The sequence below is a fragment of the Corvus kubaryi genome, unplaced genomic scaffold, assembly GCF_017639235.1.
Source record: "Corvus kubaryi isolate FWS band 111438036 unplaced genomic scaffold, C.kubaryi_AGA036_p1.0 138, whole genome shotgun sequence".
NCBI lineage: Eukaryota > Metazoa > Chordata > Aves > Passeriformes > Corvidae > Corvus > Corvus kubaryi.
The window spans coordinates 23,299,300-23,325,334 of NW_024580672.1; the positions used below are offsets into that span (position 1 = coordinate 23,299,300).

General features: G+C 42.2%; 1 protein-coding gene across 4 annotated transcripts in view; it reads left to right on the forward strand.

The window, feature by feature from the left end:
- The window catches only part of INPP5A (inositol polyphosphate-5-phosphatase A), a 146,577-nt gene that overhangs the window by 35,678 nt on the left and 84,864 nt on the right, over positions 1 to 26,035 (forward strand). For all 4 annotated transcript variants that reach the window (XM_042019648.1, XM_042019649.1, XM_042019651.1 and 1 more), the window contains exons 4-5: positions 15,309 to 15,372; positions 18,902 to 19,005. In XM_042019648.1, coding sequence (XP_041875582.1) covers positions 15,309 to 15,372; positions 18,902 to 19,005 — 168 coding nt within the window. The remainder of the gene's footprint in view (positions 1 to 15,308; positions 15,373 to 18,901; positions 19,006 to 26,035) is intronic.

Here is a 26,035-nt window from a genome sequence, read left to right on the forward strand (position 1 = left end):
GTCCGTGTGTCCATGTGTCCGTGCGTCCGTGTGTCCATGTGTCCGTGCGTCCGTGCGTCCGCGTGCCCCACGCCGCTGCCAGCGTGTGTGGCCGGGCAGCTCCGGGGAGCTTCTGTTCCTGCTCCTGGAGGGAACAGTCTATCTCCAGTTCCTTGTAGGCTAATGTATTGCTGCAGACACCGGTATAGACATCTGAAATATAATTAAATGGCAGGAATGCTCTATTTGTCTAAACAAGACAAAGCATGCAATGGGTTCATTTGACTTGAAACATGTAATTAGCATAACCCTTCTGGATGCTTGTTTTATCATTTGCAATATAGTAAATGATTGATTATTGTACTGTACCTTTTGAATGTCATTAATAGAATTGTTTTGTCCCCTTGATTAATATGTTGCCTCAACCTCAGAATAATCAGATTAAACTAGGTTGCCTTGTTCCTTCTGACTTGGAACATTCTTATTTCCATGCACCATCTTCTCACAAAGGCCCCATGTAGATTGTCTTTGGTGCATTTTGTTATCTCCAATATTTCAGGATACATCCAGCTGGGAATCTCTCCTGATGTATGGAATCGGTGTTGCTATAAAAATGTATTTTATAAGTTAGTTAACTACAATCTTCTAAGTTAAAACAGTTGGGGGGTGGAATTGGGATGTTTTCACTACAGTTCCTGTGACAAATCAAGCATCTGGTGTCCATACATGTTCAGACCTTTCAGATATTTTAGGTATTATTTCACATCAGGGATCTCCAATTTTGAATGTGTGATCCATAAGACATTAACGGTTTGTTTTAATTTTTGTCTTATTTTCTAAACCAAACCAAATTACACGAAAGCCTGAGCCTTGTTCTTTGCAAGAGTCAGTATTACAGTATTAGTTGTGTGATAATTCACATTTGTGATCCATAAACTGTTGGCTGGATTAAATCACTGACATCCCAGCAGCTGAACAGCTTTTGCTGCAGTGATATTATCTGATCTCAGGTAAAGGAATGTTTCTTTTCATTGAACACATGTATTTTAACATATTTAGGCATGAAGGCTGTTTATCAGATCTTAGTCCTAAGTCCAGAAGAACTTGAGTTCTTGAGAGAGAACTTGAGTAAGTATTTGAGGTTAGGGCCAGTCACTGCAAAGCAAAGGCCAGACTGTGGGTAAGCCATGTGCCTTGGTCTTGTGCTGGGAGAACTTGCATCTCCTGAGCCGGGCAAAGAGGACAGCGGGACACAAAGCCTGACTTCCGGGAGCACAGGCCCCTCGCTGTATGGAAACGGTGTGTACAGAGTGTACAGTGTGTGTACACATATGTACATTAAGAGATGTAATGAGCATTCAAAATGTCTTGACAACAAAATGTGAATGAAGCATAAACTTATGCTCCAGGATTAAGATTTAAGTTTCTGTCTATCTGGGTCAATGTTTGAGGTTACTAAGTGTTTGAGTCATTGAACTTTAAGACTGCATTCATCACAGCTTCCTAGACTAATATAAATTTCTTCCCATTAAGTCAATAAGCGTGGTTACATCAGACAGCAGTTCTGTCTAGAAACTAAGATTAATGTCCATCATAAAAGTGACATGAAGAGACAACTTGTTTGATTTATACAGACTATTTTTATCTTCTCAGTTTTAAAATAAAATTCAAGTTATTACTTCTATTTATATAGAGGTTTTCTTTCTCACTTCCACTATTACTGAAGCATTCCTTTCAGATGGTGGCTGCTTGGTAATCCAGGTGTGAGCCTGTAGGATAAAAAGCCCTTCTTGTGGATGTGCTAATGGCACAACTGACTGATACCTTGTGCTCCTTTGAAAGAGCCCTTTTTTTTTTTAAGCCTTTTAATTCATCTGTTTTCTGTAAGAAAGCATATTCCAGTTTAAAAGTGGAAATTTGTTTCCATTCATTTGCGCTCAATTTGACATGTAAGAGCACAGTAACTGTGGTAGTGCAGCAGCACAGCGTGGCTCTTGAGCCTGGCTTTAATTCCAGGCTGGCTGAGCGTGTGCCTCCATCCTTTGGGTTGTTGTCAAAGCCGTCCCTGAGCCCGCGGTGCCCGGTGCCGTCGCTGCCAGCTATGCAGGAACATTGGCATCATCCTGAGCAGGAAGAGATCTGCAGTTAATGCCCTTGGAGACTGTAGTAAAGTCAGGCCTCATCTGCAAGTTTGGAGGCTTCTAGTCTGCATCACCCATGCTCCCTTTTATCAACTTACATGTGATCAATAAGCATGTTACAGAGCCATGAGCTTTATTTGTGCAGTGGACTTTTTGTTATTGATGGATCAGCTTCACAAAGTATGTTACAGTGCTCTGCTGTTCTTGGAATGCTTAAAATATTTTTTTTTACTGTTTCCTATCTCAAAGTTGGAAAATAATGGTAATATGGTGGTGCTAGCAAGGCAAAAAACAGGGTTTTAAGGCAGTGGTGACAAAACTAGTAAATGAAGTAATCTTAACTCTCTTTTCATATGCTCTGTAGAGTCCTTTGATTTTGTTTTCCTTTTTGAATTTGTTTTTTAAAAGCCAGGCATGCACATTGAAATGCTGCCTTTGTAAGCCAGGCCCCCACCTGAAGCTGGTAAAGCCTTTGAGCACAGTTGTATTGTTTCTAGTTCAACACCTTGAATTCCCTTGTGGCAGTTCAACAGCTGAAGTTTCATCTGAGACTTCCAAAGGTAAAGCATTAATGGAAATGATTAATTACAGTTACAAGCAAAATGTGGCAAACATATTTCTAGGAGGTTCTTCCTAAACTGTTAGTGATATTTCATTTGTGAAATGGGCTTCTGCAGCAGGGAGAGTGCCATCCTTCCAAGTTCTCCTTACCACAAAGCTGGATTTCTGCTTCAGGATAAATCCGAGCTGGTGTGCCCAGGCAGCTGGCAGATATGGGCACTTCCATCCTAGTGCCTTGTTCATCTCCAGGCTCTCACCAGGATAAGCAGATCAGAAAGAGTAAGCCAGCATTTGCTTTCTGTTCACTGTTTATGTGATGTTTGTCATACAGGGGCAGCCTCACAAAGTGAGTTCCCTGCATGTCACAAGTGTCCTACCTGCAGCCACAGAATCACTGGAGTTTCTTTTCCTAGCATAAGTAGAATCTTTGGGATTTCCACAGTGAGAGGATGCCTTTGCTGGGAGCCCAGCCTTTGCTTGTCTCTGCTTCGCACAGACCGTGCTCTGGGACTTGTCAGACCCCCCCGCAGTGAAACGAGGAAGAGGCAGTGGAAACAGACCATAGAAAACCTTTTTTTTCACTCAGACTTTGTAGGATGTTGAGACGAAAGATAATTAAGGAGTCCTGTTTGCTGTATTAAAAGTGAGTCAGAGAGTGACAATTTCTGGTTTGTTTATAAGCAATTTGTTTGGATTGCCAGAATTTTCAGAGAATAATGGCCTTGTCTGTCACCAGAGCAATGGAACCTGCCTGTCTGTAACAAACTTCAAATGAGTGCGCTAAATGCCTTCTAATTGTAAATAGTCAAGAACGAGTTCCTTTAAAATATTACTGCCTTAAACCAGTACACCACTAAACTGGGTATTTGTTCAAGTTGAGATGCAGGCATGGCTGGTTTGGGGTGCACAAGGCATGTCAGCATTGCTTTGAGCTTAAATCCAGGCTCTGCACTGTGCCAGGAGTTTGAAGTGGTGGTCCCAGCAGTTCTTCTATTGCTAAAAATCGCAGCCCAAGCAAAGTACTTATGAATGTACAAAATGTACAGTATTATTGAAATTTTAAAAATCAATTAAAGCTTTTTTGTAATTGTCCACAGGCATTGCATGCTCTGGTTGAATGGCAATTTGTAAACTGTTTAGGTTCATTGTTGCCCATCTCTTAGCATTGATTGTCCTTTAATTAACTTATCTCTATAATGCATATAATGTGATTCCCAATAAAAATTACAGGATTTTAATTGAAATTGAAATGTTCTGAAAGGTAGAAATAAAAATAATATGTGTTATATATGTGCATACTCCAACCTGCATGGACATTCTGAAGAGACTTTAATAACAAGGCAGGTTTTCCATGTGATTTAATTACCAATAGACTTAACTGAGCATTTAAATTAGAAGAGTATAATCTGGTTTATTTCATAAAGAAAGGCTTTACATCTTTATGTCCTTATTGATTTGCCAATACCATTTAATGAGTTTCAGTTCACAAAAGTTACATTAGTTGAAATACATCTTTGGGATTGGTCTATGTAGCTTTATTTTGGAAATGCAACCGCTTGAAGAAAATGATGAGCATAATTTAAAATTAGTTACAATGAAGTATTGCTCTGAAGTGTACATGAAGAAATGCAAAATGGCAGCATGCATTCAGTTATTCTGCATAATCCAATTATTCTCTATAATTCCAGGAAAATTAGTTTCTTGTCAGTAATCCTGATGTTTTCTTACGTTTGCTAAATCAAACATGCTGCACATGTTTTCATTTACACTTTTATTTTTAGTTTGCATACACTGGAATTTTTTTTAAGATTCTTCATAACTCAGTTTTCAGTATTTTTACTGAACTGTGACAGAGTAATCTTAAATTGTTTTACTATTGCTGCTTTGGTTTATATCACTATTCCTTTATGGAATCAGTGCAGTAACTGGTGCAAAGGGCACAAGGGCTTAAAATATCTAATCACATAAATCGCATTGCTCTTCATGTCAGTGAAGTGAAGCCTGTTAGGAAATACCAGGTTTGGCTCCTTGTTAGCAATAATAATAATTTTTAAAAGCATACAATCTGCATCTTTGTCTCTGGCTGAAATGGCAGCGTACAGAGCAAGGCAGTGCAGTCTCTGCACTGGGTCAGTTTTGTTTGCTCAGTCAGTCCAGTGACACGTACAAGGCTTAACACTAAGTCTCTGTATTAACAGCATCAAATAAAAGACAAAAGCTGGGAGAGAGACTTCCTGGTTTTTAGTGTAAAATATTTTGTATAAAATTGGATCTACTCGACCTCATGGTTGAGTACCATAATAACCATGTAGAAAAACAGTAGAGTAGAGTAGAGTAGAGTAGAAAAAAATAGTAACTTTGTGGTTATTTTTTCTCAGTTGGCATGTAGGCTTTGTGCTGGATTCTGGCTTTGGCTCATGATGGCATCAGTGCTGTCACCAGCAGCATTCCTGGACAGCAAGCTTGCCGTTGTAGATACTGGATTTGCAGCTGTGTTACAATTCTGGCTGTGTGGCTGCTCAGGAAGACTGTTACAGAAGTACCAGGTCAGTGTAGCTAAGGCAAAGGCACCAGAGAGGCACAGCTGAAATTATTAGTCCCATCTTCTCCAGCAGATTACCATACCATTGTGTTTTCCTTCTTCATCTGTGCAAGAACGAGAAATGATGATTTCAGTGTCCTCGAGGTTGATGCCCTTGCAAGAAGCTGTTCTGTGCCTCAGACCTGTGACCCTCTTTTGAGGCTGCCTTGTTCTTCTGCAGTTCATCTTTGTTATGTTAATTTAAAAATTTAACAGGTTTATTAATCCTGCAGAATTTATTATAGTCAAACATGAGATATTATTAAGTTGCTATTGTACGGAGCATTTACCTTCACCGTTGGAATGACTTGTCCTCTGCATTGGCAGACACAGAAACATTCATTTTGTTTCCTAATTAGGAGAGCTGCAATCAGGAACCATGACAGGGTTCAGCTCCTTGGTGTACAGCATGCCAGGTTCCATAGTGCAGGCTTTATAAAATTCTCTTTAATTCAAGAACAGAATATCATTAACTTTGTAAGTGGATGAATACAATGGACAAGCAATTTAATTAACTTCTAACATTGGATGTTGGACAGGAGGCAAAATGAAATTATGCACATATTTCTTATGCAGGCAGTCAACCTTGAAAGGAGCTTGATTGTGATGGGTCAGACAAGGGGACAGCTTTTTCCAATTATTTGATGTTTAGTCCTAGAATATGAAATTTGAAATTTGGTACTTTGTAAATCAATCATCTCTTATTTTGAGGCAGCTACAAAGGCTCTCTGAGATACAAAACAACCGCCAGTGACTGTGACATGCTAAATACAACCTTTTACCACATGGTACTTTCCTCTTTGTAGATGACCTGTATAATGCTAAATGAAATGGGCATTAATGCCACCTCATCAAATTGAATTTGTCATCTTGAGTGTATTATGTAAGAATATATCAATGAAATACTGTATTGATTTAAAGTTTTCAAAATTAAAATTATTCAGCATCAACTCAGTGTAGTAGGAATCACGCAGCTTACCGGTTTCTCCGAAGATAAAGGGCCTTTTTTTTTTTTACTGGAAGAAAACTGTGGTAAAGCATTAAACATCCAGCGGTCTTTCCATCTGCTCAGAAGCCATCCAGGTTGGGTCCCAGTTCCAGAAGCACTGCTGAGGGCAAACCCCATCCTGTGTGACACAGTGGGGAGGGTCTGACAGTGGCAGCGCTGCGTGGTGCACAGCAGGACGGGGTTTTACCGATGCTGCTCTTCCTGCCAGCTGGCCCCGGCTGCAAAAATAAATGTGAAACAGAATATAGATGAAAAATAATATTCTGCACTTGCGTATTACCTTCTGCAACCTGAGATTCAAGCTCTGTTTCTTGAAATTCAGGAAGTGTTGCCACTATCCACATGATAAATCTGGATCTTTGGGTAATTTTTTGAGGTTGTCAATAATTTTTAACTTCCTGTGGAATATTTTTGGCTCTCCATAAGGGTCAACACTGAAATAACCATGAGCATTTATCTGTGTATCTTTTGCGGAGAACTTGCGCTTATTCTCTGCTGTGCTCACAGTTGGAAATTAGACTTTCTTTCTATCCCTTCCCATCCTGAGGAGCTGGTGAATATTCTGAGCAGGGCAGGGGGTTTGGCACTGTCTTTGAAGCCCTCGGTGCATCCTTAGGAGAGGTTTTGCCTCTCTGACCACACTCACCCCTTGCCATCAGGCCCGTTAAAACTGACTGGGGCCGAATGCAGAGCATGGCCCTGAACTGCAGTTCTGTCTCCTCTATTCCGACAGCCTGCCTTCTGCACTGGTGCAGAGCCAAGCTGCGTGCCTCTTATCCTGATTGGGGCCTCCAGAGTGCTTGAGTAATAGAAATATTAAATAACAACGTGATTAATGACTTTGTGAAGGCTCTACTTTGCGTTCAGGAATATTGATAAGTGGCGCTTTTTATAAGTGCTCAGCACACATACACTTCCTTTAGCTTGGGTTGGTTCCTTGGTCTGTCACTAATCTTGGTTTTCAGAAAAAGAACTTCTGTCTGATTTTTTTTTAATTTAATTGACTTGTAATTAAAATATGAAATCTTTTTGTGAAATATGTCAGCATCAAAAGTGGCATTAAATATTCTTTTTCCGTGCATTAGGTTACATATAGGTTATTCATTTACTCCCTGGACGTGTTTATATATAGCTCAGAGGTTTTGTTTGTTAATTTTTCTCTTCTTAAATTAACTGGTCCCAAACAATGTTTTAAAATTGAATATGACTTTTCATTTGCTGTAACAAAATTATAAAGAGAAGGTGGTAGAGGTGGATCATGTTAGTTGAAGGTCCCTCATTTTGTTAGTCTTCAGAATAGGAAAATGAAAGCTGCTGGGGCTACGTTTTTGTTCCAGAAAATGCGCTGTGCTGGTTGCTGTTAGCAGAGACCTCTCTGAGGTATCTGTAATGACCAGGACTGCAAGCAAGTTCTTTTTTTATGTTGATCTCTTGAGTAAGAATTTTAATGACTTGGGATTTTAGATAGCTTAGACTTTTGGAAACAGTTACTCCTGTTTGTCATGCAGACAAATCTCAACCTTCAATGAAACCTAAACAGATAACCCCATTTGAAAATACCTACATCTTGTTAAAGACACTAAACAGTACAAGCTATAAAGCTATGTATGAACACTTACGGATCAGTTGTTTCCTGAATTGCATTTAATTTGACTATTATAAAAACAAAACCAAAACTAAACAGAATTTATTTTTTAATTATTTGTATTTTTTTAGTGGCAAATTTGTAGTGATTATCCCCCTTCATAGTTCCACTGTTACTGGTCTCACACTTGAAAGGGCTGCTCTGAAGAAATAAGAAGGAAGAGTGAGGAAGCAGTGCTTGATGTTACAGGTATGTCTGCTGATGCTCAACTACAATTGACCAGCAAAGATTGTGGCATTAAAATGAGGATGTCTGGAAAGCACACTGAGTGTGCTGACAGCTCACTGAAGCTGGGAACATGGGCAGTGTGAGGTGATTCACCTGGGACAGAGCAGTCTGAGGTGGAACTTCCCAGCCTCATGCAGGTGTACAGCTGGAAGAGTCGGTCTGAAAAACTGGCAGATCCATGAAATAAATGGATTACAAATAAATTAGAATTTTTTAAGGCAGAAGAACTTCTAAAGACAAAACCAGTATGTGGAAATTATTTTAGAAATGCAGAAGGATATTTGGAGGTATGGATCTAATACAGTTATAGTCAAGAAATTCCCAGGATTTCGGGTCTCCTAATGCTGACACCCTTTCTTATCCCCACCAGCTGCATCTGCTGCTTCCAGAAGTCTCTAATGCTCCAACAAAACTGACTTAACTGGGAAGTGGGTACTGGAGACATTGCTAAGATATCGGTGCAGGTGGCTTCTTCACAACATGGGTATTATAAGCAAAACATATGTATTATTTATTTATGGACATTGTATGTTTAGATTATGATGCATAGTATTGGTTTAGGTTTTATGGAGAAGGAGAATCTGCAGTGCAAGTCCTGCCACTGGTTTTACTCCTTCTGAGTGGACAATTTGGTTTGTTTTAATGGAAATATCACATGTAACTGTACAGGTGTTTTTAATACAGACCAAGGTCTGTTTCGAGAGAGTTTTTGAAGTCTGTCACTGAGTAGTTGGAGCCCACTCACTTTGACACTTTATTAAAGGTGTAATTATTCAAATACTGTTGAAATGAAGCTGATACCTGTGTTTGTGGTACAGAGCTGCAGGAGCGGTGTGTAATTGTTTGGAATGGTCAGATTGGGCTCCGTCTGTCTGCGCTTCAGGTGGAGCAGGGCTGTTCAGGCAGTCTCAATGGCACTTTAATTGTATGTGCTTTAGCTGATAAGTCTAATTCAGGAAATGATAAATTGCTGGACACCTAATTTGTTTGCAAATAAGAAGTGATAGAGTACTTTATAATGAGTTGATCTGTGTACCCAGCCTGGTTTTTTAACCTTGAATGGGTATTAGACGGTTGGTATTAATTTGGCTGTAGTGGATTGAGTGTGCACAGAACCACAGGCAAAAACTGTACCATCACTCGTGTGTGCTGGTACTTCACCATTCACTGTTCAGGTGTGTTGGATCCAGCCTGTCCTGCAGCCTGCCCTTCCTTTGGTTTTGGGAAAGTGGCAGTTTTATCAAAACCGACATTTTATGGTAAACTAAGGGCAGGTGTTTTCACAAAGTGTTTCTAAACTGCCACAAAAATCCAAGATAGTCGTGGCTTGTTTCCCAGAAGAATTTTGGAGCTGTTTTGCTGTAGTTGTACCCATGGCAGGGTACCCTGCAGACCAGGTGCCCCATCAGCTGGGGCCATGCTCGGGTACCCCCACAGTCCCTGGGAAGCCGGGCCTGGCCAGGGGCCGGAGGGCACCCATAGCCTGGCAGCCCTGGCTGAGGTGGTGGTGGCGGCGGGCAGCCCCTGGGCACAGGCAGCCATCGTGCTGGTCCAGGCCCCTGTTTTCTCCCATTTCAGATTTTTCTGTTTAAAGTCTCTTAAACTTCACTGTGACATAAATGAGTCCAGACTGGGAGTCTCCGTGCAGTGCCCATGGCAGCTCAGTGTGACATTGCTGTCAGCCTGTCTGGGGTGGCAGCAGCAACCAGTGCTGGGCTGGTCCTCCGTGAGAGGTAGGTGGCTGCTCACAGACTCCATCTCACTAATGGAAAACTAATGCCTGCTCTTGATGTTCAGGTTTATAAACATGTGAAATACTTTTTTAATTGTTGGTAGCAGAGCAGGCGGACAATCAATAGAGTCAGGCGTGCCAAACTCACTGTTGACATTCAGCAGAGCCAAAAAGGCTGGTAGGAGATAAGGGCTTCCTGTCAGCAGTGCTTGTGCTAATTCATATTCAGACATTGTCATGTTCCATGATAAATGAATTCCTTGAACTATATTGATATAGTAGGTTAAACATTGAAAAAGTTGGGCTGAACTTTGACTTTAAATATTCATTAAAGCTAATTATGGATTTTATGACTACATGAATTACAGTTTCTGTGTCATCATTGGCAATTTATTTTAAATATATTTAAAGCAATCTTTATATATTAACTGTCACATTTAGTGAGGTAACCTGGTAAATGTTTACTCTGTACAGTAATTAAACTTTTATTCATCTATTTCCTTTTTGCATTAAATCTCCACAGTTGAAATGGTGGACTTTAAAAAGAAATTATGCCAATTAACTGTTTTAAAAAAAAAGATAGCTATTTAAATCTTCGAACTTTTGTGGCAAAATTTCTGTATAATTAAAGGAATAGTGCTTTTAATAATGCCAGATCTGTAATCGATCAGAACCAATTGTTTCTCTTGCCATCAACTAGTTTTCCCAGATGAGTCTTTCAGTATGGAATAAGGAAAGAAATCTCTACTACCATAATGAGTATCATTCTGGAACCCAATTAAATGCAGTGAATGTTCAACTTCAGTCTGCTAACAGGGAGAAGATGCCTGGTTTTTTTCTCCATAATACATTTTTGGGGAGATGTGAAGCTCTTCTAATGAATGTGTTCACCTTAGGTTAAATGTCGCTCTCTGTGTCTACAGCTGCAGTACAGGTCCACACGCAGACATGGTAGGAATAGCCAGGTACTTCTGTCAGTCCGGAAAAAGCATTTTGTTAATAGCAGCATTGCCTGAGATAAAATGCCTGGCCTTTCCCTGAGCTCCTGAGCATTTCCGTAAGGGCCATTCTCACAAAAGCCAGGACGTGTTTGCCTGTGTACTCTGCAGTTAGTGACCGTGATATCAAAAGAGGTCCTAGGAGTTTACAAAGGAAATTTTCCCTGCTGTACCTACCTGATTATGTGCTGGTCTGACTGATTATAGGGGCGTTAAAGCCAAGCGTTGGTTATAGTGAGCGGGGGGGACAGCAGAAGAATCAGTTTTACCATCTTGTGTGTTTCTAAAGAACTTGGCCAAGCTACAGATGAGTATTGTTCATGATGTGCCACCTGACTTTCTGTTTTGGTACTGAGTTACTGACAGTGACTGTGTGGTATTTTCTCATGGCCACAGGTGTTGCTCTGAAGGGTCTGTGTACTTCTGGGCGTAACTGGGCACCTCAGGCTCTGATGAAGTCCTTTCTGTCTTGTTAGCTCCTGACTTTATTAGTAAGGTATAAATCAAGGATTCATAGAATCGTGGAATGGTTTGGGTTGGAAAGGACCTCAAAGCCCACCCAGTGCCACCTCTGCCATGGGCAGGGACACCTTCCACTGTCCCAGGCTGCTCCAAGCCCCAATGTCCAGCCTGGCCTTGGGCACTGCCAGGGATCCAGGGGCAGCCCCAGCTGCTCTGGGCACCCTGTGCCAGGGCCTGCCCACCCTCACAGGGAAGAATTTCTTCCCAGTTCACCTGGCTGATCAGTCCTGGGAATAACATGTGCTGTCCCTGTATCCCTGAGGATAGCCCAGGACAGACCTGGGCTGGTCTAGAAGCTTCCGGTAGTACTGAATACAATGATCATGATATGGTTACAGACTCAGGGGTTGCCATGTTGGCCTGATGAGTTGGGAACTTTCTGATCTGAGCCTAACTGTGAGCTATCCATTCATCACTCTGCCATAAGGCTACTGAAATAGAATTCATGACCAGTCTGTTTGCAGACTGCTTGGAAGATCAAGCAGAGAAGCCTGTGGCTGCTGCCTGCACTTCATTCCAGTGAGACATCCGGTGCAGCAGAGCGTGTGCCATCCCCTGAGCATTCCTTGGGGCAGTAGTGCTCCGCTCAGGTTCAGAGCAGCTGGTGGGAAGTGTTGTGCTGTGTCTGAGCCCTGACCTCAGAAATGAGGGTGCTCTGGATGCTGGAGATGAGTCTGCAGACCGATCTGTTCGGGGGTGACTGCAGCGCTGTCTGGAGGGGCACAGCTGCAGAAGGTGCATCATCCCTGATGTGTGGAGAAGTCAACCTCAGGGGCCCTCAGTGTTGTTTACCAGGTTTCTGCTCTAGAAAGGCTGTGGTGAGAGGGCTGCACTATTCCCGGATCTGCTGGTTCGCTGTGGCGCAGCCACTGATGTCACTGGAACTGAGGAAGGAAGGGAGGGACAGTGCACAAGATGACAGCTGAGGTTCCATTTGAGTAGAAGCACCACCTTAGAGGTGGCGTGGAATTTGTGCTAACAGCAGAAGTCATCCATTTCAGCAACCTTTCACATGGAACAAATAATAGCTTTCTTTCTTTTTGTTTGAGATGTTTAAAAGTTAAGATGTTGGGGTGGTTTATAATCTGTAATTGTGTTCCTGTGTTGTATCAGTTAGATATTGTATCTGCTGATGCTGCTGTATACACCAGTACTGCTTTTTCCAAAGGGTATTGAAAATGTAAATAAGAAAATAAAGCAAAGCTCTTAGACTTTAAATTAATCTCATTTAACTTTATTGTTAAACTGACATTTTATGAGAAATAAATTGAATTAACATAATCGCCTCAACGAAAGGGCCTAGGCAGTAGGCCCTGGAAGGTTTTATATATTTCATTGTGTTAGGGCAGGGAATTGTAAGTGCACTTCATCATTTTTACAAGTTTACATTTATGTACCTAAGCCTGATTAAGTCTATAACAATGCGGAATAGCGATACGATAGCAAACAATAGCAATAGCTATAATTTCCTTTCCATTATAGTTTTGATTCTTTTTAGTGGGGTGTTTGGAATTGCGCAGTCCAAGCCTCTCTGAATGTTAGTGGTATCAGTTCCTCAAACTTGACAGAGTTACTTCATCACTGTCACAGATTCATTGTGCACTAGTACTTGATACTCAGTGCCATAATTGTAGACTATCAAACCAAACTTTTGCTGCATAAGTCTTAAAAATGAATTTTTAAAAATGAGATTAAAGCTGTACAAAGTCAAGCAATGAGCAAATTGTGACACTCAGAAATGAAGTTGTAGCTTAAGCATGAATGGCAGTACTGTTTTTAATAGAGTTATGACACCCTAAGTGAAACGAGGTTTAGAGCATCTGATTTTTTCTTGGTTTACTTGTTGATATGCGACATAGAGAAGCTTCAGAGTTCATAATTCTGTCACCTAGATTTAAATTGTCACCTTTTTTTAACATTATTTGTGCCTGATTTGGATAGGTCACTATTTCCAAATATTTTTTTTTACTTAGTCATAGATTTTCATCTCAGCTGTGACCTGGGGAATTCCAATGAGAATGAAGGGAAAAGCTTACCAAAAGGGTGGTCAGACATGGGAGCAGTAGCTCAGAAGGGAATGCAGGCTCCACCTCAGGAGAGTTCTGAAACTCCTGGGCAATGCCCTGAGCAACCCCAGTGACAGCCCTGGAGACCTCAAAGGTCCCTTCACAGCATGATTCTGCTGTCCTGCATTGTGGGGATAAAAGAAAAGCTCTCTTAAAAACATCACTTAGATGTTACAGGTAGGCTGGACTGCCATGTGTTACTGTCATAGCCTAGGATTTCCCATTGCAAGATCCCTTTTTCATTTGCTTTTAAATTTTTCAGACTTGAGGCATTTGGAATGGTATTTTCCAGGTGCTTGCCAAGGCTCCTTTTTCTTCTGAAAGGCATGTAAGAAAAAAAGCTGTATCCTTATACTGAGTTCTTAAACAGTATTATTATTGTATAGCATAGTTACCTTTATATATGTCAGATTTTGCCCTATGCATTGAAGAAAGAGATGGGCCAGATGGGAATATCAGGGGGCAGTGTTTTTGTCTTGTACCAGGATTTGTCTTTTCCTGGCAGTGTGTCCTTGTTGCAGCACACTTAACCTTGAGTCCTTCACAGGAGTGTCTCCTGCAGTTCCTTGTTCACCTCCTTCACGTTATAAAAAAGAAACCCAAAGGCCCAAGGAATCTGCCTGGGTCACAGGGACATGTACTCATCAGTTAAACATGCAGCAGTGTTTTCTGTTGGATGGACTAATATGTCAAGGAGATGGGCCGGACCTCACGTTTGTGCTTTTGACAAATCAGCAAATGTCTAATCTCTGGATGTGCAGCATCTCATAAATAATGCAGCAGTCACTGAACCAAGCACTGCTGTGCTGGGAGGGGCTTTGTTGTTGGAGAGGAAAAGATGGAATGAAACTAAATCATCCTTTTTGGTTAATGCATTGCTTCTTTTATTCTTCTCAGTGAGAGTTTATCCAGTAACAGGCTGGTTTTCTCAGTTTCTGTTCGGTGCTCAGATGTATTTAGAGGCTCATCAAGTTCTCATTTTAAATTTATAATTTTTTTTTTTAATATTTCACTATAAAATCTATTTGCCCTGCTTTTTTCTCTCTTACTTGATTTTCATTTACTCTCTTCTAATATGTAATTTTCCTCTCATTAACTGGGGAAAAGCAGCAAATGATATGTCTGTGGAGAAGTCAAAGCAAGCTGCAAGCTCACGGTACTTGTGTGTGTCATCGTGGCAAAGCTCCCATGACACAAATGGAGCCAGGAAGGGACTGTGAGCCTGAGCACCAGAGCTGGGCAGCCCCGGAGGGTCACGGGAGAAGGGGCATGTGAAGAGGTGTGGGAAAGCTCGTGGGGTTGTCCCTGTTGAGGAGCTATTTAAGTTTCAGGGTAGGGAAAAGCCACGTCAGGCTGTGTTGGGAGGTCGTGGAGCCTCTTCTGCAGAGGCTTTAGGTGCAAGATAGAAAACTTCAAACTTGCCCTTGTTTCCTGTACCACAGACTCTAAAAGCTTTGGTTTTGCTCTGAAAGTGAAGGAAAAATCGTCAGGTTTTTGTAACAGAATTGAGGGTCTAGGTTTGGGGCTCAGACATCTGTCTGTGCCACCGATCCCATCCATCCCTTTGGTGTTTAAATGTACACCTGTCAGGGCCCTTATCATGGTCAGTCAGCTGTTAAAGATCATCTTTATAGAGACTGATGAAATTTCAGAGAAGCAACAAAAGAAATTAATATTTTTATAGATCTTAGAAAATGTAAACATCAGTCATTTTATTTATTAGTATTTAATTTCTTTAGTTTGAGGGTTTTTTCTGATTGGAAAGCCTGATGCTCTTTTTTTTGAGTTTCGTTAGCCAAAGTATATATTTTTATAATTTCATGTTTTATTGTTGTTTTTTTTACAGGCTCTAGGAAGTTTTTACTTTCTTCATGAATCTTTGAAAAACATCTACCAGTTTGATTTTAAAGGTAAGCAAAGGAACTAAATGTTTTTAATGGTCATTTGGCTTTATACATCAAGGCAGCTTTTCCATCCTCTTTTCTGATGGTGGTACCTGGCAGTGTTTTCATGTTATGCAGACTCTTGTATAATGCAGGCAGGTCCCTTGGTGACAGGTGTTGCTTTTCTTACCTTTTGTAGACCTTTCAGAAGAAGTCAATGAATCGGCCACAGGTTGCAAGCCAGAGCATTAATCATTCCTATGCACCTTAAGGTCCATAGTGATCCCTGAGGATTTCCGAAGAGCTCTGAATGGCCACAGGGTTCTTCCATGTAGATCAGATACAGGACCAAGACCTTAACTGTCCAGCAGTGATGGTCATTTTGCAAAGCAGCTGAGGTAGATTTATGGCTTAAATTACTTGGGAGCAGAGCAGGTCAGTAGGAGGGTGGCACTGTTTTAACCCACACTGATCCTTCAGGTTGGAGGTCTTGCTATGTCTCACAAGTTTGAAAGTAATGCTAGGCTATATACGTTAAATATGAAAAATATCATAGAAAATTATTGAATGCTTCCTGAGGTGAATGTAGAAAAAATTGTATAAAATTTACATTATTTCAGTTGAGAACTGTATATATTTAATACAAAAATATCCTGAGCTTCATTTAGCTTACTGAGCTGAGTCACATTAATGCTACATCTAGTGTCCCATTAATGTGAGGCACTGTTGAAATGATGGTGACTATGGACTGAACTAATTGTCCTAATTATATAGATTCATTATTTTTTTTCCCAGCAGACAGATTCTCTCTGCTCATGTAATTGAGGGTACAGGGTCTTCCTGCGCTGAGATGTTTGAACAGTAGTTCTGTGTATGTACAATTCAAGACTTAGCCAACATAAGTCCTCCTGTTACCTCTGGGTTCAGTGCTGAAGGAACATTTTTGCTATAATGTCACAGACAGAGTGATTTTATTTCTGACAAACCATGTGGGAACACTCCACAGTGGAGTCGGCACTCCTAAGAGAGGTCGTACCCAGGCTTTGTCCCAGACAAGAGCAGTTCTGCAGATGCTCAGTAATGAAGCGTGCACATGGTGGGGACACTGGGGGAAGCTGGGGGGCTCCCAGGTGGTCCCCGGGCCCCGGGTGGAACAGTCTGCAGTCCTCTGCTGTGGCTGTTTATTCACTCTGCCGTGCAAATGGCTTTGTGTGCCAGTGATATGGGAACTGTCTCAGCACACCTGAGCCCGCAGCTTCATCCCATCAGCACTGGAGGAGCAGCGGCCGTTTCGCCCCAGATGCCACCTGAAGGTCCCTCCCAGTGGTCACAGCAGGAGATGTCCTGCTCCAGCAATACCTGACAGGGAAATGACAGCTGCTTTAGGACAAGAGGAGCTTTCTGGATTTGTTAGTCCTTTGTTGGCAGCTTATTTGCTACTGTATAGCTTTTAAAATAAAGTGTAAGAATTTTTTAAAAGTGAGAAAATGGGAGGAAAAAGCATAGAGGAAACAATTAATAGGAAAACAGTAAATAGATGCTTGTTCCAGAAACAAAATGCTTTAAATGGTCGCTGCTTTGTTTTGCTTGGCAAAACCTTAGCAGAGCCAACTGGAATGTGAACCATGCTCATAAAGATGTGTTTGGCCCAAACATCATTTAGAAGGAAAAAAATTCTTAATAAAAATCCAAGGAAATGGGTGAATGGGTGTTGTAAGTCACACGCTGTTCTCGTAACGTAGAGCAGATCCGTCTCCCAGCATAGGGTTTGTAAAATATGACCCCAAAGGCTCCCATCGTTCAGGGGAAATGTAAAACTTGCCTCTTCTCTCATGACTATTGACGTTTTCACAGTGTATTAAACTCTTAAATCAGAAGAAAAATCCAAATGGATACAAACATTCTCTGCACAAAAATCATTATGAAATTCTGGTTCTACTCAAAAGCATGCAAAAAATAGATGTTTATACACAATTCAATATTCCTGGAACATCACTGTTGCTTTTCAAAATTCACTGCACAGTTGGATGTGACTGAATACAGACTGGAAAAAAAAAGATTGTCCCTGTTTTTCAGGTCTCAGGAAGGCATATCTGCATTTTAAAATAAGAACAGTTTTCTCCTGCAGCCTCACATACTATTTGCTATAGTTTAGATCTGTTGGGCTGTTTTCACAGTGGTCAGAGGCCCGAAAGTTTGCTTACAATTTAAACTAGTGCCAAGCTGTGTGTTCTGAAGGGATGTCCTCCAAGAGAGGGGTTTTAGGCCAGTTCCAGTTGACCACTTCTGTTTACAGAAAGAATCTTGTTCTCTGGCATGAAGTCAGAAATGGAGTAGACCTGGTTTTAGTTGGAGACAGGCTGCGTTGCCCCTGTGTGCACTGCTCAGCAGTCCTGTCAACAAGCCTCTGGCTTACACGTGGTGTCGATGCCACGTGGGTCATGGGGAGGTGCCTCCCTTAGCCAGCTGCTGCCTGTTACTGAAGTTCTCCCAGCAGATGCCTTCAGTTCTTACAGTCCTGCCAAATCTTTTCTGTAACCCAAAAGACATCAGGATCTCTGCTGACACTGTTAAACTTGCTGAAAGAGGCACATCCATCCACAATCTACTTAGAATGGTGCCAGATCAGTTTACCAAGATATTTTTTTAGTCATCCTGTGGGAGCCAGGCCTCAGAGTGATTGGCACATAAAGAATGATACCTCTTTTTTCCTCGAAGATGTAATGCTGCATTATAGTAAATGCTTCCTCAGATATCCAGTAGGACTGAACAGTTTAGGACTCTTGATAATACTTGGTTTGGAGTTTTCCTCTTACACATTCCCAGCTGAAATTCAATCCAGTTGAGTAGGTCCAGCATAACGGCAGCTGTAGGTCAGCTGCCCAAGCTCCTGTGTCAGAGGAGTTAAACTACGTCAGTTTAAGTGGTTGTTTATCTTACTGCTCTTATTTTAAAACTAAGTCAGGTTCTCACCTTAGATATGCCAGTACATTGTTCTCCTCAGGTGAGAAGCCAAGGATGAAGTGGATCAAGAAGGAGAACCTCTCATTCATGAGCTGAGTAGATCCATAGGAGTCTGTGTGGTTTTTGTCTGTGATGAAACTGTTTGTTAGAGACTTTGGAAAGTGATGTGCATCACCACTGAGCCTCTTGTACAAATCCAACACCCATTCCAGCTGTAAAAATCCATGCTTCATGTGCTGATGGCCAGAAAGGGTTGATCTGAAGGAAGCTGGGGGCTTCAGGGTCTCAGAGCAGCTGAGGTGGGATTCAAGTGCAAGGCTGTACAGAGACCAGGCTCATGATTAGAGCTCCAGCACTTTATAGGGCTCTGGACAGTAGAAATGACAATACCATAACTGTGTAACTTCAAGCTGTCTGATATAAAAAGGGGTGTTTCTTTTCCCCTAGAACAAGTCAGTGCTTGCACATTTTTGATAAGACCCTGTTGATTTACCAGCTGTTTTGCAGATGCTGCTTCTTTGCTAGTAAGTGTGAGAAGATGCTCATAATGTTGAAGTAATGTATGTTAATTTTGGTTTATCTCTCTTCCTAGCTAAGAAGTATAAAAAGGTTACTGGGAAAGAAATCTACTCTGACACTTTAGAAAGCACACCCATGCTGGAAAAAGAGAAGTTTCCACAGGATTATTTCCCTGAGGTATGTACAGCACTGTGAAGCATTCCCAAATACTGGGTTTGATTCTGATTTTCTCTGACTACTCTTGAGCAGCTCCTCTCAGTGATAAGGGCAGAATGGAATCTTGGAATTTTATTTGGTTTTCTGTAAGTTTCTTGACACCTGTAATGTGTGTTTTAAGTCATGGCATGATGTACCAAATTCCAGCAGGAAATCCTTGTGAAGGGTGACGACAGTGATGAAAAGATTCCTTTGTGCATTTAAAGCCTAAGAAATGGTGCAGTGTGCCATGGTAGGGCTGTCTGAGGGAGCCCTGCTCCTTGGCAGGGCCAGACGCTGCCGTGCGCCTTCCGCAGCCACGGCTCTGTCCCGGTGGATTCTGCCAGCGTGGCCGGGACCGACTGCCAGCAAAGGGAGTTGGCACTGGTGCAAGGGCCTGCCTGACTCAAACACACACTGATGTTGTCCTCTAGGGCTGCCCTCGGACTCCTTTTGTGCTTGTTCTCAGAAGAACTGGGGAGTGCTGGAGGTTTGCGATTGAAGGTCTTGGCAAAACCAGAAACACAAGCAGAACTGAGGGGTTTCTTCCACTGCACCTGCAAGTGTAGACTCTCTGATCTTTGATGTCTCCTTTAATTTTCTCAGTTTTAATTTCTTAAGAACATCTAGAACATGAGTGTTTAATGGTTAATGTTTTCTTCAAACCAAGTGAATAAATATGTTGAACTCCTGTAACATTTGTGGATCACACAGGCATGTCACTACTTTAGTAAAAGGAAGAACTAAATAAACTCCTAAAATTAATTTAGAATTTGTAAATATACACACTTAAAGATATTTACATAATGCTTGTGTGCTTGGCAGAGCATTGCATAAAATAGTTATGGGATTGATAGGGTGAAGGTTGTTCTTTTTCTTGACTTTGATGCTAAATTATTTATTTTTGTATCTCAGTACTGGAGGGAAAAGTGCCTTTGACATAATTTTGCGAAGTGTTTACTTCCTGTGAATAGACATTTCAAATACTTCTTTGAAGTTAAGTGTTACATCATTTTGCAGGAACTTGAGACGGTTCCTCGGGTGTTTGTTTTTCCCCTCCATTGGCTGTAGCAGTGTGGGTGACTGGCAGTGCTGTGAGTAACAACTGCAGTGCTGAGAGCACTGCACCGCACAGTGAGTGCTGCCATTGTGCCTCACAGCACTAGGACAAGCTATGGATTGCTCACTGATACCCAGGGAGAATTATTTCCTCCTTTACTTCTGCTTTTGCTTCACTGTGAGACTGGGAAAGCTGTAACTTGTTCAGCGTTGTTTATTACCCCTCTTGCATCAACAGCTCTTCCCAGTCTCTCAGAGCAATGGTTAAGTCTTGGGGCTTTCCCACACAGGAGCAGGAATGGCGTTCGTTCCTTGTGGGTGCTCAGGGATCAGGTGTTCCCATGTCTGCATTAGCAGCTGCAGCTCCCCCATTCGATGCACCCTGCTGTGCTGCTTTTGGGATGGGACTATGGGGTCTGGAACCCAAGGACCAGCCTTTGGAGCCTGTGGCACCCTCATACTGGTCCCATTGGTTCCAGTGCCTTAAACGACTGTTCTAAGCAGAAACCTCTGTGTTTTCGTTGTCAGGGGTAGAGTTTACCTGGAGGAGGACGAAACAGGAAAGGAGAAAAGCCACAAATACATGCAATTAAGTCACAAACAAATCTCTGAAACACCTTGAAGGTTCAGTTCTGTTCCTGCCCCCAGCACAATCTCGGGGAATGCTGTTGCAGGCAGGCCCATGGAACAGGCTGGGGCCGTGCTGTTGCAGAGCTTCACACAGAAGGAGAGGAAAGGGACACGGGCTCTCCAGGTCTGCAGTGATGTGAATAACAGCAGCATCTGCGTTGCAGCTCTGTAACTTGTGTGCTCACCTGGCCTGCACCCTGGCATGTGCCAACCCAGTATATTTTCATGTGACTTGAAAAGTTAGAAAATAATTGCAGTGATTTTTAGACTACGCTGTTTCTGTTTGGGACTGGAGACCAAGAAGTGTCTCAAACACACAGAGCAACAGCAGAAAACAACAGGGAGATAGTTTTGGTTCTCATATGCATTTTTCTATATGTAATGCTAAAATTAATCTTGCTATCACGTGTTTTCTACCTAGACAAATGTTAGAAATAACAACAGCAATTAAGAGGCCACAAAATAATGTGTATTTTGGAAATTTGGGTTGACCCAGGAGAACATAGGAGCAGTATATTTGCCCAAACATTGCATTGACATGCTCTTGTGTGTTTTAGCCAGACCTTTCATATCACATCTGCAATTTTTTGTGTGAGAAATGGTTTAAGACTGATTTCTTTTTATTGCAGCTGTTTAAGGATGATCTAAAAGTAATTACAGTGATTGAGGCATAATGCAATTCAAAATAATTACAGCCCACTGCATATAAAACTAACAAAACTTTCTGCCTTGATTTATGGGTCCTCTTGGCAAGGCATAAACCTCAAATGATGCCTCTGGGAGCAACACTCTAGATAATGTTAGGCCATTTTAAAAAAAGCAGATTTGTGTAGTCTATCAGGCCTGAGTAATTTTTTTTTCTCATAGTGAGAAATTGGTTGTTATCATAGATCACAGATACTGCTCAAAGCTCTTATGAAAGATGAATTAATTTCACTAATGCTTTAATGCAAACCTTTCATGGAGGAGGCTGTATGGTGATAACCTTACTGCGGTCTCTCCTTTCTCAATTATGATTTATGTTGTCTTTTAGTAGATGAAACTGCCTGTATTCACAATCCATCTGCTGGCTAAAGGAATCCTATTAACAGAGGATCTGAGAAGAGACTTAATAATGTAAGGTGAAAGATGTGGTATCCCCTTTCTGGGACATGAAGTAGGATTTTTTTTTCCTATTTTAAAATGTAGATTACTCTCTGAGAGCATAAGATGACCTATGTCATCTCCACCTGGTTTTATGCTGGCTTACAGATGGTGTAGCAGCTAGTGACTATTTGTTAAAGTAAAAATAAGGATTGTTGCGTTGAAATCTGCAATAAAAAGCAAATTTCTCTTTCCTCCTTCCCACGCCATAGCTCTTCTTTACATTCTGTTTCCAAAAATTTCCACTTTCCAAATACTTCATTTAGAAATACTAAAGCACATACATGATCCAAAAATACATAAGGCACATTGTTCAGCTGCACTGTGTATCTCAGGGTAAGGATGATACCTTCATACCAGAGCTGTTGAGCTCTAGCTCCTGGGCTGCATTAGGCCCAAAGCCTGCTAACTTCTGCATTCCTAATGTTAAATAGACAAGTTACTGATAACTGAAATATTTATTGGAGTTAAAGGAATTAAATGTGTTCAAGTTATAAGTAGCTAAAGGTAGTTTGCAGGTTGGGGTGGGGTAATAACACCAGCTGCACAATGAAACAAGTGTTATTTTACAGTACGGAGGCACAGGTGTTCCTGCTTTATTCAGCCTCAGCTGTGTGACCTTTTCCAGTGTAGGCTTAAGCTCCTCCCTTGTCTCCTGTGCTGCCTTCTCCTTGGACCAGGTAAAAGGCCCAAGCCTTCATGGTTCTGTCCACCACTTGTTGCTTTTTGGCAATGACTCAGTCTGGAGCATTATGGAGCTGCTGACTTCAAGTAGTTACTGAAGCAACTGGTCTAAGGAAAGAAAGGAAGTAATTTTGAGGTAGAAACTACATTCTACATTGTTTTCATGGCAAGTTGCCATAATACAGCTCTATTTCCTATCTAGTTAAACACTGAGCATGTTGTGAGCACGGGGGACATGGGCTCCTGTGTAAGGCTCTGAGAAGGAGGAGGTCTCACCCCGGCAATGAAGGCTTGTCAGTGCTGGATATTGCTCAGTGCCTGGGTTGCTCTTGCTGCCAGTATTTGGCTGATTCCTGTTTCAGGTTTCCCTCTGAGCTGTGGTGTTCCTTTAAGGAGCTGCAATTACACTGCAGTCATCACCACTTTAATATGTCTTTCCTTCATGCCCTGCTTTGTATGGTTGAATAAACCCTTTCTGGGTCACTATTTAATTTGATATGGTCCCCCTCAGTAAAATGATGGAGAAAAGATGAATTAAGGCTCTGTGCTGGTCATTATCAATCATGGTTTGTGTGCATTACTTATTGCTCACAGTGCTTTTTGACATTAGCCCTCTCTAACCTCTCTCTTCATGTTAATGCTGCCTGGAGGTCCTTTCCCCCAGTGTAGCAGGGGTTATTTATGTAGGTGGTGGTTCTGGGGGGTTTTAAAAGGTCAGCACAATCTCCTCAGGGACTCTATTCACAAAGGAAAAGCTGGCAGAATGTAACTACCAGTTTTCAAATTGTGATTTTAAAAACCGTATTTTTTTGGTGAGGACTTCTGATAGTGAGGTGTCAGAGCTCCAGTTACACTGGTTAAAGTACTCTGGTGGCAAAGTGGCCTCTCGTACATGCTGCTCTCCTTGAATGGGAATTCACATGTGTGTGAGGAAAGCTTTCGTAGGAAATACTGTATTTTATGCTGTCATGAAATACTAATTGTGTTGCAAATACCTTTTTATTGACTTGCATCAGCATAGGCTTGTGTTAAACACAGTCAGGCAGCAGTGCCAAGGGCTGGGCATGCTGTGTACTGGTACTGCGGGGTGTCAGTGACAGAATTGGAGTGGAGTCCTGTGGGTGCCTGGGTCTAGGTTTCACGTTCCTGTCAGATTCCACATCCTGCTGGAGAAGTGGATGAGGACTGACAACAGGACACTGGGCCTCATACACTTTGGTATAGAAAACTAAAGTAGTTTATGGAGTGTATGTGCATGAGCCTGTGACAGCAGGCAGTGCCCATCCAAAGAAGAAGGGCTCTGGCTGGTGTCATTGCAAGGTTCCTTGCTGCCATCCTAAGGGCTGGGAAAACACATGTTTTACAGGCATTTTCAGGAAGGTTTTCAGGTGTCATCTCCCCAGGCATTGGAAGCTGATGGAGCAAATCTTCCTGAATGACCAGTTACATGGAGAAAGGGGTGTGCTATGGATACTGTAGGCATTGTCTCTAGCAAAGCCTTCCAGTGCAGTCTGTCACAGTGTCCTGGAAGCCCAGTTGGTGGCACCCGTACTGGGAGTCAGCTGAGAAGTTGGCCAGCCCCCAGGGTGACGGGGTGACGGACAAATGGCAGCTGGTTGGCAGTGGTGTTCCTCAGGGGTCGATCAGTACTATCAAACAGCTCTGTTAGCCGCTTGGACAGCAGGATGGAGTGCACGTTCAGCTTGGCAGTGCTGTCAGCTGGGGGAGCAGTCAGTATGCTGGAGGGCAGGAATCCTGTTGGAGGACCTTCAGCAGGCTGAAGGGAACCTCATGGAATTCAGCAAAGCTTAGTGCCAAGCTGGATCCCTGGATCCCTCCCTCACAAAGTGGTACAGGCTGGAGGTGATTATCCGGGAAACAGCAAAGTACATGGGTCTGTTTGGACAGCAAGGTGAAGATAATCCAGCACTGTACTTGGATGGCAGAGAAGGCCACCAGCATCCCAGTGTGTGCTAGGTCCCAGAAAGGGGCTCCTCCATCTGTTTGGCACTCCAAGGCCGCGACATGTCTCCAGTGTCTTATTTGGGATCTCTGTCCTGGGCAAACATGGGCAGACGGGAGCAAGCAGAGCAGTGGCACCTCTGGGGCTGGAACAGAGGGTGTGGGAGGAGACACCAGAGAGCCTGTCTGTGCCCTCAGAAGAGGGAGGGGACAGGCTCCAAGGAATGTGACAGCTGCCCCTGGGAGGTGTGCAGGAGCAGGACAAGGGGCAGCAGTTGCAGCAAGAGAAAATCTGATTTAATCTGAGAAAAGCTTTTACCATGAGGGTAAACAGCAGAAGATGGGCCCAGACAGGTTGTGGAATCACTGTTCTTGGAGATGCTCAAAACCCAGCTTAGTATGACTCTAAGCAACATGATCTGGTTGGGCGTGTTTTGATGTTGGATCTTTTCAAGTACCTGCCGTGTTGCCAAAGAGGAAAACAGCAAATGAGAAATGGCAGCTTGATTGAAAACATTATCTTGGACCGCATCGTAGGCTTGGACTACTTGATTTTAAGTTCAGTGTAGTTGTTTCTAAGATGGAAATGACAAAGCTCCCTTTTTTTAATCAAGATTAAATTTGAGCCAATTTTGAATGCTTTTAGCATTAGCATTTTTTCATTGGTTTGCCTTTGAATAAGTGTTGACATCTCTACTTGTAACTGTGCCCTCATGAGCATCACAGAAGAGACCTTACTGGATTGTGGGATTTATGATTCAGCCATGGATCCTGTTAGCAAGGATTAGAGTGTTTGTTTTCCAGCCAACCATACCCTGAGTGGTTGCTGGACCTGCAGAACAGGCTGTTTTTCACTGTTTAAAAAAATTCGCAATAAAGTAGATTATTATTTGAAGTATAATTATTATGGCGATGTTTCTGGTTGGTCTTGGCTGCAGTCACCATGCTTGTGCCTAAGAAGAAGGGGAGGGAGATTGGTCCCTTTTCACTGTGGGGTGGTCAGAAGATGCAGACTAGGTTGGACAGGGCTTGGAGCAACATGGTCTACTGGAAGGTGTCCCTGACCACAGCAGGGGAGTTGGAACAAGATGGTCTTGAAGGTCCCTTCCAACCCAAGCCAGTCTGTGATTCTGTGATCCATTTTAAGACAGTCTCATTTGGTTTGTTGAGGCCCTTCACTATCTCAGCAGTATTTAGGACTTAGGGCTGTCTGTTCGCAGAGAGGAGAATAAATATACCTGGCCTCAGCAGAGGTTTGGGGGAGTGGTACCTATGACTGGGGGTGCTCTGCTGGGGCTGGCAATTTATTCACAATAAGGAGTCACAGTCTTTAGCTACAAAATCATATATTTAGGCCTGTGTGGTGCAATATTCATTCCCAGAGCACGTCAGCCTAGACACACACGCATTGTTAACCGGGAATAAATAGGATGCAGAATCATGTCTTCTTATGGGAGGTTGTAGTTTGTGTCAGCAGCTCGGAAGTGGTGCTGAAAAAGCCCTTCTTGTATCGTAAATTATATGTACGGGCACA